This window comes from Populus nigra, chromosome 6 (genome assembly GCF_951802175.1).
Source record: "Populus nigra chromosome 6, ddPopNigr1.1, whole genome shotgun sequence".
In the NCBI taxonomy this organism is placed as follows: Eukaryota; Viridiplantae; Streptophyta; class Magnoliopsida; order Malpighiales; family Salicaceae; genus Populus; species Populus nigra.
Genome location: NC_084857.1, coordinates 5,904,826 through 5,920,590, shown reverse-complemented (window position 1 = coordinate 5,920,590; position 15,765 = coordinate 5,904,826). Strand labels below are relative to the sequence as shown.

Here is a 15,765-nt window from a genome sequence, read left to right as displayed (position 1 = left end):
AAGATGAAGGAATGAACTGAATTAAAATCCAGGTTTTATATTTATCACTTGTCAAGATTGTCGAAGAATAAAATCAACCTTTTCTATCTGAAACAATAAAAAAAATTGGAGGAAAACTTGTTGAAGAATAAAATTACTATCACGAGTCTATAATTTGAGATAAAAAAAATGTTTTTTGAAAGATATAATTTTTTTTATTAACGTGGGTGTCCGGGCCAGCTTACGAGTAACTCTACTAATCCCTCGGGTCCTGAAGTTAACGACCATGTAAACCTCCAATAATCATCATATTAATAACTACAAGGTTCGAACTTGAGACTATAAAAAAAATAAAAAACAAAATTTTAAATTTATAAGTTGTGTTTGCTTCAGCAAATAGTTTTTTAGTTTCCATCTCTAACTTTTTTTATTTATCATAAAGATATTTCTCCATGAAAAAATGAAAAACGTATTTATTAGTTCATATTTTTTAAAATAGAATAAAACAAAAAAATTATTTAGATTATCTTAAAAATAATAAAAGAAATGAACATAAAAATCAGGTGAACCATACATGGCCCTTATTTTATAAATATTTTATACATATACATAAATATTTAATTTTTTAATAGGATTGGAAAATTAAAAAAAATACGAGTCTCCAAAAAGTAATTCTTGTTTTTAGCTAAACATATATTTTTAAAAAAATATCTTGAAATTATTTTTTCAAAAAACTAGAAAATTTTCTACACGTAGACACATCCATATGTTTTCCACACTAAGCAAACTTTCCTTCCGGTCACTTTCCCTCGTCACAAACAAGATTTTTTTTTCGAGATTTGTGTTTTATTTTCTTCATTTTCATTTTCCTAACTAAAAAACATGTTGGCATTATAAATTTAAATGAATCATACGGTTAAACTCAATAGTTTAAGCTGTTAAGTGAAGTATTATGATATGATTTATATTATTTTTTAACACACTCTCTTAAGTAAAAATCTCTTGAACTTGAAACTTTCACATACCTATATTATCTCATGCTTGATTTTTATCAAATAAATAAAAATAGTGTAATTTAAACTCGTTATCGCTTGGTCATCAAAGTTCTGATACCATGCTATAGAACCATCTCAACTCAAAAATTTAAATTTTTAGATAAGATTTAAGAATATAATTTATATTATTTTCTATCATGCATAACAAGACTTTTCGGACTTCAAACTTCAAAATTTTTTTTTTCCCCTGAGTTCAGTTTACTAATTTAATTGCCGTATATCAAAATATCAACGTTAATCGAAACGAATTTTACTAAAAAAAAAAAACACAAAGGAAGTGAGCATTTTAATTGACTAGAGTGACATCACCTCTAAGAAGGTGTTTCTAGTTATGTTTTAAAGAGTTTTTTTTTTTTAAATTAAAAAAAAAAACTAAATTGATAATATTTTTTAATATACTAATATTTAAAATAAAAAAATATAGAAAAAATACCACTATTAAAAAATTCATTTCAATAGATTTTTACAAAATATTCTGCCCGTGAAGGTTATGACAGTGAATACCAGGCTTATCAGCCTTAACTCAAGGAAGAAATAAAACGAAAACAAAAGAGAGCTGGTACACGTGTCAGATTTTGTGTGGGACCATGCATAAGTGGTCCAGTAGCGGGGCTCGTCTTTTGCTGAGTTCTGTTCTGTGGGGCGTGCAGTCCCCCTCCCAAGAGTATACTACTCTCTGATGAAAACAGAAGATATTGAAAAGATCAATGGCTGGCTGGTGCGTCATCAGATATAATGTTTGTTTGTTTTACAGTGAGCGAGAGACAGAGCCGACGAGACAAAAGGGAAACTCCAAAGACAGACTCCACTGTCTTTACTTCATGACCCATATTTATCTTGCCCTTTTCCCTGTCTCATGAGCTCAGTATTGTCTCCATTCAATTGGGTTTGGGCTGGCTAATCATGTCTGTTAAATGAGCTGGTTGGTTTTACGGACCATTTCTTCTCTTTCCGGGTCCTACAACTGTTCTCTCTTTTGTTTTCCTTTGTAATTTTTTTAATGTAAAAAATTAATTCAATTCAAAATTTAAATATTAAATAAAATCTTAATATATGATTTATATTATTTTTTAACACACTCCTCAAGTAAAAGTAAAAGCTTTTTGAGCTTGAAACTTACACAAACTCACAATATCATATGCTTAATTATTATTTTTATCAAATAAATGAGGATAGTAAGATTTAAACTCGTGACTACTTGGTCATCAAGACTCTAATATCATATCAAAGAACCATTTCAACTCAAAAATTTAACACTTAAATTATTAGACGAGGTTAATTTATATTATTCTCAAACATTTTAATCCCAGTGTTTGTTTGTTTTAATTTCTCTGGCACATAACATGAAGGTTGTAGGGGCTGTATTTTTTCTTTCCTTTGGTTCCTGATCAGGTGATCATCGTCGCACATTTCCTGAAGTCTTTTAACCACTTCCATCCATCAAGATGTAATAATTAGTACAAATCGTATCTTAGCAAATATAATTTACCAATTTAATCTACTTGGTTGGTATCTTAAGGGAATAGTTTTGCTTCTTCGCGGAAAATAAGTAAAGATAAAGAATGGCGCTGTTTGTGCAAGTCTCTGCCATTCAGACAACTTCCTGCCAAACAAGAACATGCGTCATAGTTCATTGACAAAGAAATGCACAACTCTTGGTTTCTTGTTTTGCTACGAGGAGGAGGTTCTTAACATCATGCAAGTTCTAAGCGTTGGCATCTAGCCATCTAAAGTGATAAATGGGCTGCGCTAAATTTGGAGCTAGGTGCTGTTTGTATTGATGCCAGTCATTAATTGAAGAATTCATAGGCTTAGACAAAAATCAGCAGTAGAACATTAGCTTCTTTAAATTTTCACTGAGCTTTGGTAGAGGAGCTGCCTTTGGTGGGGCTGCTCTTGAGATTGTAGAAGCATTTCTCATGGAAGCCATGCACTCTGATCGCTCAAGGTAAAGTCTGCCTCTATATGCAGCCAAGTGAGCATAGTAAGCTGGAGGCACTAAAGAAACTGGCTTGGTGCACCTTACAAATGTGTAGCACAGATTGTAAACCAACTTCTGTAGTTCATCAGAAGTGAATTGGTTCTCATCCCACAGGACATGGTAATGTGTTGGCCTGCTTGTACCTTTCACTCCCCAATGGCTGCATAGATAGAAATCAAATTCCCTTGGATGTGTAATCACAGTGTCCACGACAGTCCCAGGGGGTATATTTTCGTCAGAAAACTGGTTCTGAGTTGAAGATGGATCGGTTTCATTCGGAAACAACCTTGTGTGATGTCTCTTCTGGACTACTGCAAAAGTAATGGGAGGTCTATAACCAGGGAATCTAGAACAAGCTTCTCTAATGGCTTGCAACTCCTCTTTAAGGACCTTATAAAATTGGGTTTCGCTTACCCCGTCCCTAAAGAATATAATTCTTTTGGGAAGTTCATTCAATTCTTGGTAAAAGTCGTCTAGTAATTCTTTCACCATTTCACCAAGGTCTTGGATGATTTCTTGTCGATGTGTTTGCGACCTCATTCTTGAGACATACTTGTTTGCTGCAGGCCAGTTCATGCTACCAACCACAGCAGCAACAGATGGACTGATATCGTCGAGCGGGTGAGGATGAGTCACATCAGCTCCCATGAAGATCACAGGTTCATTGGAACGAAGGAGGCGAGGAATCTGAGAGGGTAACGAATTGTACAAAGCAACTGTGCACCCACCAACTTTGGCATTGATCTTGAGAGCCAAATTAGCCAGAAACTGTGAGCTCAACTTGCCAAGATTTGAATACAAGCAGCATTGGGTTACGACACCAACACTTGTCTCTGCTATTCGCTTCAAATCTGCGTACCCTTTGTGTTTCTTCTCCATTACGCATATAAGCAGCTGGAGATTGTTTGATGCGGCGCTGTGGATCTTCTTGAGTTTTGATTCCAGAAGGGAGACGTTATTTAGCACCTGAGTTGGCTCATATTGAGGTTTAATCATTGTGTTCTTGTTAAGGAAGATGCCTAATTGTTCACACCTTTGAGATAGCTGGTTTATGAATTTTGGAATGCTGGACTTCTGATCAAGGGTGCCCCCAAAACTTATCAGTGCCCACCTTTGGATTCTAGTTCCTTCAAAGACATGGCTATCCAGCAGGTTCCACTGGCAATCATGGCGAGAAGGAATGAGATCTCTTACATGGCCACCATCACCAAGTCTCAGTTTTGGAGGTTGAAGAATTCTGCCGCTCAATCGTGTCATTTCTCTTGAAATATGGAGTTTGAATTCTCTTCCCTGGCTGCCACTGTTAAGAAAAAGGTTTACAAAGTTAGAAACAAATGATTGAAGAATCTAAAAAAACCTAAAGACCGAGTGAAAATATTAGTTTAAATGAACTTTCAAGAGACTCAAGAAAAACTTTCGCTGGAGCATTCTTTTAGCACTTTTGAAATCACCTTGTTGGGCCAACAGATCCTCGCATGACTCCATCTATGATGGCTTTTCGTTCTTTTGGTCTTTGGCAGCCCATCTTAAGTATCCTTGCAGTCTGATCATCAGATAGCTTCCCGAGAAACTTCTGGCCTTCACAAATCATACAGAGTTCCATAGGAAGATAACATGGTTTGCTCCTACTAATCTGCAAGCATGGTAAGTTTCTGAATTGTATATCGTAGTTGTAGTGATCCTTGAAGTAATTCAGCAACCTCAGATTTTTTCCATCCCTGTCAGAAAACCAAAGATTTTCTGTAGCTTCCTCAGTTAGGCCAAAAACCCGGTATCTCTGAACAGTTTCCCTGTGACAAACAAAGATCCTGATGTTCTTTAAGGCCTTCTCCACTTCTTTCCTTTCTTCACCAACCAAACTTCTTTTTTTCCTTTGAGGAAGGTCCCGAAGAAATTCTAGACGCTTTTGCAGGTAGGGAATTACTCCAATACTTTCATGAAAAGCAGTCACAGAGAAATCCACATTGAGAGCTAGCCCTTGTTGAGTAGGCCTTAGACTTTGAAAGAACCCTCTTAATGCAACCGCTCCACCTCCAATTTCTTTAGTTCCTCCCATTGAACTAGAATACAGTGATCTTCCCACAGGTATACATCTCTCCATTGGACTCTCTCTCAAAACAACATCCAAAGCATGCAGATAATCCTGAGGCAGAGGGATCCAATCATCGCCTTCCTTGCTCAAGTAGCGACTCAATTCCTTGCCTTCCAACTTCGAAACAAGCTTGATATTTATTCGAAATAGTTTGAGCTGCTGATGCTTCTCTTGCAAGAAATTGAATTCTCCAAAAGGCAGTGATGACTTACTAGTTGGGATTGGGAGGCTAACATAGAACTCAAGCCTATCCTTTTGGAATTCAACAGGACTGTAAAGACTTTTTCGGCCATCGTAGGCTGGAAGAGCACCAGAGAGCACAGCTGAATTTTCCTTCACTAGTTTTTGCTTGATCATCCGGGCAACCTCCCTGGAAGGATTAGGAGAAATTTCCACATTGTAATGGAAAATTCGTTGCGAGGAGTCGAATTGAACAGGGAAATGGTTGGCAAGGAGAGTAATAACTGATCCTTCCACACCACCAGAATCTGGTCTCCTTGCAACCACTAGTGATTGTGTGGTGGCACTCATGACTTTCCTTCCACCATCTCCTTTAAGAGGCCGATTCTTCTGTTGTTGAAGCCCCTCAAAAGCTGTTCATACATGGTGAAAACTATCCGTAAGTCAATGGAACTAAATTCAACCACTTGGGTATGGTTTGGTCTCATACTAGATCATCTAGAAATGGTTAAAAAGATCTGAGCTACAATAAAATAAAGAACATTATAGCATTTGAGTCCTATTTATTTTAAGTAAAAGAAAAAATCTGTTTGGCAATTAGATTAAATATCTTCATTATTCTCCTTTTGTAAATAATTAGATTCCTCATTGCTGATAACTCTATACTACTTTAATGTACCCAAGGAGATTAAAATGAAAGAGCTGTCATAATTTAATAACTCGGTAGTATAAAAGCTCAAAGCAAAAGAACACAAGTACTTCTCTAGAGTCCTTGGACAGAAACAATAAATATAAACTTCCAAGGGACATACATGCATATAATGGTATCACAAGAACAACAAGAAATAACTGAAAAAAATTACGAAACAGAAGGTGGTTTCAGATTAGTAATGTTACCTGGTGAAGTTGTAACAGCTGGGCCTTTGGTATCAGAGGAGGTAGGAGGAGCGGGGGAGGGGGGAGGGGGAGGGGGGTTATTTAGCTTGCATAAAGGTTTCTGCAACTGGGTTTTCGATATAAAGCTATGGTTTTGAGGGAGAGGCGGTGTTAGAGCAAGTTGGAGAGGTATTGGTGGAGGTAAAGGAAGAAGAGCTGGGTAGTAACCCGGGTACTGGTTATGGTTAAAGAAACCATATTGATTTGAGTATTGCAAGAGTTGGTGCTGATAGTGATAGTGATATTGATACTGATACTGATACTGATACTGGTGATAATGATGCTTGTGAGTGTTGGTCCTTCCTCTGAAAGTCCTGGTCTTGGTGGTGCATTTCTTGTTACCACTGGACTCTTCTGTCTCTTCCATGACTTCGTTGTGAGAGAGCGAAACAAAACACGGTGAGAAAAAAGGACTTTGCTTCTCATGAGAAGCAAAAGGAAAGAGAAGACATGGGCTCCTTTTGCAGATATCAATGCTAGAGTGTCTCAGAAGGAACTGTAGTTAAGGCAGAGAGAGAGAGAGAGAGAGAGAGAGAGAGAGAGAGAGGAGTTTGGGTTTTAGCTCCTGAGGTTCTTTGTGTCTGGTTCTGAAGAGGGGTTTAATGTTGCCGAAGTAGTGAAGTTCAAAGGAGGGTGTCTGGGCTGGCTTTAAAGAAAGTTAAAAGGCCCCACTCATAAAATGGGTAAGGATGTTTTGTAGTTATTGCAATCTGTGTGTGTACAAAGCATATCTTAAGGTTAGTAGGGCTACTGATATACCCTTTATGATGCATTGACTAGCAGTCACTCTTTTTCCATAAAACTATCCTCACCTCTCTTTTTTTTTTTTACCCTCTTCTTTCCTGATTCTGATTTGAAGTCAAATGGGGTGAGGAAAAGCATACATTTTATTAGGAGGAAATTATTGTCAGCTGATAGCTACTGGACTTTCATGTCCTTTATATCTTACAATTTATTTCTTTTTCCCTTCTCCTTATTTACTGCTGAGTATTTTAGCATCATCTTGTTGATCATCCTCATCATTGCCATCCACTTGCATTAGATGAATGGACTCGGACTAAATTGTAGCCATGTTTCATCTATTGGGACCACTTGGCGGACCAAAAAGTGGTGAGGGCTTGGAGACATGACAGAAGCACAAGCAAACCGAGCTACCCAGTTTACTTCTTGCTTGTGCTGTGTGCCTACTGCCTGCCTACAAGTAAAGCCCTTGTGCAAATTCAAAGAAATCCCAATTCCAGGCCCTAATTCTTGAATGGTGTGTTTATCTACCGACAATCCTAATTACACAACCAAACCAGAGGTGGTTTTTCTTCTTGAATGATGCTTACATCTACCAACAACGCTTTTATGGACTCTTTTGCAAAAGTTGCCTGGTATGGAAGGGGATATCCAGACCTCCTCATTCCTCATGATGTGTTGTGTGTCTAATATCCTTTGACATCTGTAGGGTTATTATGAATGCGAATGTTCTGTTCCTCCCTCTCCCCTCTCTTTCTGCGGTCGGTATTGAACATACATGCATGATACATGGGCGTGGGAAATCGCTTATCCCCTGCCTATTCACCATAAACAAAAGCTAATTCTATCAGGTGGTAAAGATCAGTATCACCAAAACTATCCTCGAATACAAAAGGACCACCTCAACGCTGTATTTGTTTTTGTTTTTTTCTAGCCATGATCTGTTCACATGGTATTTATTCTTACCTTCGGCCTCCCCTTTTGCCTAAACTTTTGTTAACATGATTAATGGAGGTGGGGATGAGATTGGGGGCCATTCATGCACTTGGGAAGGTGGGTCTTTCCAAATATTTTTAAGGATAAACATTGTTGGAATGTGGTGATGGGACAATATCATTAGTGTGGAGCCTAGGATAATTCAAACCATTTTTTTTTCTTATAAATCTGGACCACATCATGCCCACTAACATCGTCCACTGCTCTTGTTTATATGAATCCTTCAAGACTCCAAGATATTGACAAAAACAGAAGATTGGTCAAACAATCACAGTTTCCAAGTTACAGTAAGGCAGACATGTGGCACCATGATATTCCTTGCTGAACCATGGTGTCACAGTGCAACTGCCTGTCTAGAGGAAAGAAGTTTTACTCAACTCGTTTACTTTGATTCGGAAGTTTGTAATTATCTTCACTGAATTAGACTCCCAAAAAAAATAAAATTCTATCACCACTCTTACCATAAAAGTTGTGATGATGGGTTTTTTAAAATCTTGTATTGCTTTCATTTCTCCATTTTCTATTATTGAGCTGAATGAAAAAGACCAATTGTGATTGGTTGCATTCCCCAAAAAACATGTTCTTACCAAGATGATTTCATAGTCTTAATAATTCTTGTTAATATAACTCCATCCTTTTCCTCTAGGCATCATGATTTCACACCAGAGATTAATGATTCCTAGTCTACCATATTGGCACTGTAAATCTTTTTTTTTTTGTTTGACCGTTATATAAGATTAAAGAAAGTGTGCAGGTCTCAATCAGGGGGCTACGGGGAAGATAGGCCTCCTAGGAAGGAGACAGATAAAGAGAGAAAGGCATGTAAATCCAACAGTATAAACGAATCCACATGGTATAGAAAAACCGATGATGTAAGCTTTGGTAGTTAACACATGGTTTCGACCATTATCAATGTCAAAAAGTTCAGAGGTGGAAGAAGGCAAGAGGCAGGCAAGAGAAGCTTTGAATATTGATTCGGGGACCCAAAAATAAAAGCAGGACACGATGTATTCTATGATGCAACTTAAATACGGAAAAAACTATGCAAATGGGGTTGAGGAGGAGCTCTCTCTGTCTCTCTGAAGGAGAGGGCGGTTAGAAGATAAAGTTTCCCGATTAAGTGGCAGAGGACAATCACTTAAAAGCGTGATTATTCAAACACCCTCTGGATCTGCTAATCAGTGAGATACATGAACACATTTTTCATGAGCTGAATCAATGGTTTGGAGTAGTTCTCACCCTTTGGACAATGAGGAGACTATATTACTGCAACCAAAATGATCAAACGAAAGCAGCACGCATGGTCAGTTAATTCCAGCCACATCTTGTCCAAGATCATTGTCCAAAGGGTTAATATTTCTTTTGATGACATTTTCGTTCTCTTTCTACCCGAAGAAATTGTTCATGGAGTTGTTAGCTGGCGTGTCCTGCATTTCTAACACAAAGAAATGAGGTTTTTTTTTTGTAACTCGTAAATCACTCATGGGCAGCATTGCTAGATCAAAACAACCTTAAGCAATCCCCATGGAGAGCTAAGGATCCTCGGGTTATATCGCTGCTTTCCTAAGCAAAACCATGATTGCAGTGCCTCAATTAGAGCATTTCAATGGTTTAAACCCTTTTCATGAATGGTATAACAAAAAAATTCGAATTCGATCTAATTTCTAATCATGTATTGCTGCTGGTTCAGGTAGAGATAAAACAGATACGCGTGTGTGTGTGTGTGTGTTCATGACATTTACTTTCAGGCATGGCATGTTCAACATTCACGAGATATTATAATACTAAAACCAACCATTGGAAATGACAAACTGAATTCTTTTTTCTTGATCGTTAATGGATGCCAAGATGGCTCATGTTGTACCATAATGCGGTGAAAACAATCCCAACAGATGCAGTGGCCCGGCTAGTGGGTGTGGACAGAAGGGGAAAGAAATTCAAAGTTACACTAAGGCTGGAAAAAAGAAGGATTGGTTAGATAGTTGGCCATGACGAAGGAAATAAAATGAATCTGTCTATCTCAGATTGTTTGCCTGTCATGCTAATGTCTCAGAATCTGTCACATGAATATTTGCATTTCTATTTTATGCTCCTAGATGTTCCTTTTTATCCCCACAATGTCATCACCTCTTTTAAATCATGCACCTTTGCCAAAAAAAAAAAATACAGCATTATTGAATATGCTCTGTAGCCATTAATTTAGTGTTGAACTTGGTACCAAACAGAAACATCTTAAATTCTCTCCCTCACTTTCTCTAGCTAAAGTTGTAAAGCAAGGTGGCAACGTTCCATAAATATGATTTAGGTAAATGGAAGGAACTAAACTTTTGACAATCTGCACCAAGACTAGGAAAAGTCTCGGATCATCACATTAATTAAAGTTAAGTAGCTTCTTTATCTTACTAATTAGGTCATACAAATCTTGAGTGTACGGAAAGTTGAGCAGATTGAGAAGATCCTGCGGGAAATCTATTAGAGGATCATGACCACACGCCTAGTATCCTGACTATTTTTAACTCAAACCACCTTTGAAAAACTGAAGAGGCAGATATTAATCATGATTCAAACCAATAAAAGAAGCTATTAATGATGCTTAACCTCCCGATTGGTTTAAAAATTAGGCTTATTGATATTACGGGAGCAATGGATATGCTCAAGCATATTGTGGAATGAGAGGACCAATCTTGGGTTTGGTTCCTAAATCTTATTGTAATTAGAATATGAAAATGAAAGTACAGTGTAATTATACAAGTGATTAACCACCTAGCTTATTTCTGGAGGCAAGCGACCTCCTCCTTCTAGCAGAGCTGTTTGTTCTGCTTTAATTCTTGCACATGGGGGATACAACTCAATAATCCAAGAGGGTTAGCAAACCTGGCGCCTCAAGCATGGCGTCATGCCTTCAATTAGAATTTGATTCGTTATTGATCCCTGCATTGTATCATGAACCAAAAAGAAGCAACGCTGAACTGCAATTGTCGCTTATTTTGTTGCTTAATGAAACATGAAGAATCCAGGCTAAGTTGCTACAAAAATAGCACCGACACTATTAGCTTATTTTATGATCAATATCCCCTAAATAATATTGAAGCAGATAGGAGGAAGATCCAGCGAGCTCCAAAGAGATAATTCACAACCTTCCTTGCTCAATGAAGAGGGAGAAGAAGACGACCTTGCTGGTGGTGCATGTGGAATCCCAACGACTTCTTGGACCTCCTCTTCGACATATTTTCCCTTTCCATCCCTTTTCTCTTCCTCTTCGTTGTTATTACTGTTGATTCTAAGGTTAGAGGGCAAATCATATCCACAAGTTGCCACTGCTGGCACTCCTGATCTGAATGCCAGCCTTAAACATTCGGATACCCCATTATAGGCATAAAGAGAAGCCGTGAACTTGCGTTCATGCTTTCATGATCTCTCCTAGCATTGGTGGCTCGTCCCCGTTATGTTCCTGCTCCATTGGCTCCATCATCTCCTGTGCTATGTCAAATGGAGGATGGTAGCAAGATGATCCTAATGCATCATCAAATTGAAAATCAATCAGCCTCATATCAATCTCTTCTTCTCCTCTCCCTTCTTGCTGTCCACTTTGACCATTGCCATCAACATTACTCCAGTTATCATCTACTTCAAATGCGCCATGTGTTCCTATGATCTCCTGTGGTATAACTAGATTCAAAGCAACCACTCAGGTGATCACTAGTAGTCATAGTATCAGCAGTGCTATTTGCGGTATCACTATTTTCAACAATGATGAAATCTCCAGGCATTTCGAAGAAGTGATCGAACTGATTTAATTTCTTCCACTTCTCTTGCTTTTTGCTCCTCTTGGTTAACAGGAAAAGCGGTAGTTGGTATCAAGGCATTGTTTCTAGCTTTAAGCCTAAGTAACAGAATGTTGACAATCTTTAGGGGAAGAGCTGGCTTTGAACGAGAAGATGGGGAGCAAGGCCAGAAATTTTTGTTCGAGTATTAGCTCCACGAAGCAAGCAAGCTGCTTCGTCATCATAAGCTCTTGCGGCTTCCCCAGCTGTATCATAAGTCCCCAACCACACTCTAATCTCTTGAATTGTGTCTTTTATCTCTGCCGCCCAATGCCCTGACGGCCGCTGCCGCACTCCAGGGTATCGTTTTCGAGCTCTCCGAACTCCATGGAGTGATTCAGCCTCCTCCATCTTTCATGTTTCCATCATTGCTTACCTTTTCTTCCTTCACCTTCGCTTGCCTTTCTCTCCCTCACCATATTCCTGATCCTACGATTCTTCTCTAATTCAAACTCTTCCTGTTTTATTTACAAATAATGTCGAGGTTGCATGTAAGCTTGCTATATGTGTGTTATGTGTGGCAATGTTTTGAGACGTGTATACAAGGGCGAGGAGATGCTGTCCACTTACATGAGGTCTGTGAATAGTCAGGAATTATACTGCCTGTAATTACCTCGTTATTCCATTTTATTTCGGCTCTCACTCTCTCTCTCTCTCTCTCACTCTCTTTCTATATATAATTAAATAAAGAGTCCAACTAGGGCTTGTAGCCCAGCGACAGAGACAAGTTTTATTTGGATTCGAGTCTTAGCGTGCATGTTTGTTACCCTCGCGGTATCTTATATGTTTACTGGGCTTGCAGGGTGTTCAGTGGATCCAGAGATTAGTTATGGTGCGCATAAGCTGGCCCGAACACCCCGAATTACTAAAAAAAACTAAAATAAAAATAAATAAATAAATAAATAAAGAGTCAATACCATACTGAGATATCCCTTTCAACGAGAGGAGAATTCAATGCAGAGCAAATTATATGAGATCTTATTAGACCAAGTCAAACCTCATTCTTAACTAAGCCATATACGGGTTTTGGGTACCGATTTCTTTATCAATTTGCTCGATATTTTTTATTTATTTTTTTTGCAGTTTCCTTCAACTTGAATTCCTTGTTACGCGATGATAGCGATGCGAGATTGTTTTGACAACTAATATTATATTAATCTTTCAAATTGTGTACACTTTAGGCTAAAAGCATATGGGCGCATTCTTAACTCGGCTATAAAATAAATTTTTTTAATAATGAAATTGAAATTATGTTTTCTTAATTATTTTAATATATTAATATTAAAAAATATTATTTTAATATTTTTATAAATAAAAAACACTTTAATAACAAACAAATTTACAAACAGACTGTAAATCTTGCTAACGAGCAACTGTTTCTTTTTTGAAAAGCCCTTACAACCTCTTGAATTTACAGTTGATCAGTATAGCCGGGGCCAACTCCAGTACTAGAGCTGGAGATGTTAAAGCAGTGTAGGGGTGTTTAAATGTACTTGAGATTTTTATTCATTAAATAAAAATTAATAGCAAATTTGTAAATAATTATAAAAAATTGATTTTTTTTTGGTAAAGTTTTATGAACAATATTGTTAAAATTAAGAGTTAAATCATAAAACTTTTACAAGTGAATATATATTTAACATGTGAAATTATTTTAAAAACTCAAAAATTAATAAAATGAAACTATAATCAAGTAAAATATATTAAAATCATGATTTTAAAACTATTTTTATTATTTCAACTATATATGACATTTACCCTATTCATTAGCTCTCTTAAGTCTTCTTTCTCTCAGCAGTCCAACAATTAACCATCACCACCAACTTTTTTTTATTATTATTATTAATGATGTTTTTTTCATCAACCACCATGAAATCTAGAGTCCAAACAAGAGAGGGAAAGGGAAATGAAAGGAGTATTTTTTTTCATCAACTTTTGGAAGATTAAAGAACAAGAGAGGGAAAGGGAAATGAAAGGAGTATTTTTTTTTTTTCTGCTTTCTTTATTGTAGAGACTCCCAGAAAATGATCAGCTACTTTCAGAAATTTTTCTTGGAAATTTCTGGAAAATCTCTGACCTTTTTCAAAATGGGACCAGGAATATTAAGAAAAATCCCCTGATTAGTTGGGATTGGATATGAAAAGGAAGACTGTGCATGGATTGCGTATATCTCATTTGCCGACATTATGCAGCCAGGTGTGACTGACTGTATTCAGTCCACAAGAAAATAGTCTTTACAGATGCAATGCATTTGACAGGCTTTTGCGATGTTTCTAACCTGCCGAGTATAAAAATAAGTGAGGTAGTGATTGGTTTTTTAAAAAAAAATTTGTAATGAAATATATGTTAATGATTTTTTTTTATTTTTTAAAATTTATTTTTGATATGAATATATAAAAACGATTCAAAACATACAAATCATATTAAATTTTAATAAAAATAAAAAAAATTAAATTTTTTAAAAACATAGTTTGTACCGCATTCCCAACACATGAAGAATTTGATGTTCATCTAAGGATTATTTGTCATTTTCAAGAACAATCCCACGAGAGGACAAAATTAGTGCCTTATTTTTTATTTTGTTTTGAATCTCAGGGCTGAATGTTTTTATATTTTAAAGGTGTATATGAAAAAAATTAAAAACAAATTATTTTATTTTTTAAAATTAATTTTTTTTAGTGTTTATGAATTATTTTAATATGTTGAAATTAAAAATAATTTTTAAAAAATAATTATGTGAAAGAAAAAAAAATTGCATGATGAAGTGACAATTAACTCCCCACAGACATCGAAATCTTGCTAATATCTTTCCCCTGTTTATTTAATTTTGCTTTGCTTGAGAGCCTTTTTAAACCAACTCAATTTAACTGGCAGCATTTTCGGAAGAGACAAAGTTTTGCCTTTGGTAGCTTTGCCCGTGCTGTGTTTGAATTGATTACAATTTGGTTGGGATGTTGATTGTTAGATAATAAAAATTCATGAAGGAATAATCATATTGTATTTTTAAATTGTTTAAAATATATAAAAAATTTTATTTGAATTACATATTTTAAAATACTTCAACTATATATATATAAAATTTCTTATCAAAAATATGTATTTGACAAACTCGTTAATGAACATTCCTTATGTTTATTAAAAGAATAAGAGCATGGTTTATCAAATTTTTCAAGTGGATTTTATAAAATTGTATATTTTTTATACTTTGATCCTTTAAATTAAAACTTTGCATAAAACCATCCTTGAACTTAGAGTTCGTTTGCAAATATAATAAATATTATTTTTAAAATATATTTTACTTAAAAATATATTAAAATAGATAATTACTTTCCAAAAAGTATTCTTTCAAAAAATATTCTTCGAGCACGAGTTCTTACCATCTTTAAATTATTGATTCTTTTAATTATATTTGATTTCGTGATTAGATAATTAAAAGCATGTCTGGTTTTTTCATGCATCAAAAATAAATATATCCATAATGTATTTTTAAATTAAAAAAAACACATGATATTAAATACTGCAAAATACTTATTCAATTAAAAAAATTTGACAATAAATACATTCATAATGCATCCACCAAACCAATCACTTTACAGCGAGTCAAACCCATTTCAACACCCTCCGAAGGATACCCCACATGGGCGGCATGCATTGTAGCTTTGACTTTTTCTGTGATCCCTTCAGAATTACTTTTTTTTTCCCCTCGAGTTCTAGAAAGTAGAAACCATCCCACCACCCATTGGTCTTCTCTTCCTTGCAAGGGGGCTTTATCGCCTAAATGTCACTCCAATAGGGATCGTCCATGGCATAGAATGATACTCTGACAGTGTTTGACTTTGACTTCTCTTCCTTCTTGTCAGGTGCTCAGTTTTCTACAACTAGAAGCCTTTGCCACATGGGTATCATTCATTTTATAGTTCAAGAAGTTCTTTACAATTTACAATTTTGTGGATACCAAACGTTTCCAGCTATGCTAGAAGA

General features: G+C 36.0%; 1 protein-coding gene and 1 pseudogene across 1 annotated transcript; both read right to left on the bottom strand.

Annotated features, from left to right (window-relative positions):
- Nucleotides 1-2,779: 2,779 nt before the first annotated feature.
- On the bottom strand, nt 2,780-6,853 carry LOC133695973 (protein argonaute 7). Its single transcript, XM_062117967.1, has 3 exons — nt 6,185-6,853; nt 4,467-5,700; nt 2,780-4,315 (listed from the first exon to the last, which is right to left on the bottom strand). Exons 1-3 carry the CDS (start codon nt 6,588-6,590, stop codon nt 2,857-2,859), a joined length of 3,099 nt encoding a protein of 1,032 aa, XP_061973951.1. The 5' UTR covers nt 6,591-6,853; the 3' UTR covers nt 2,780-2,856.
- Nucleotides 6,854-11,035: 4,182 nt separating this feature from the next.
- LOC133696624 (ethylene-responsive transcription factor ERN1-like) lies at nt 11,036-12,135 on the bottom strand (annotated as a pseudogene).
- Between the last annotated feature and the right edge of the window lie 3,630 nt (nt 12,136-15,765).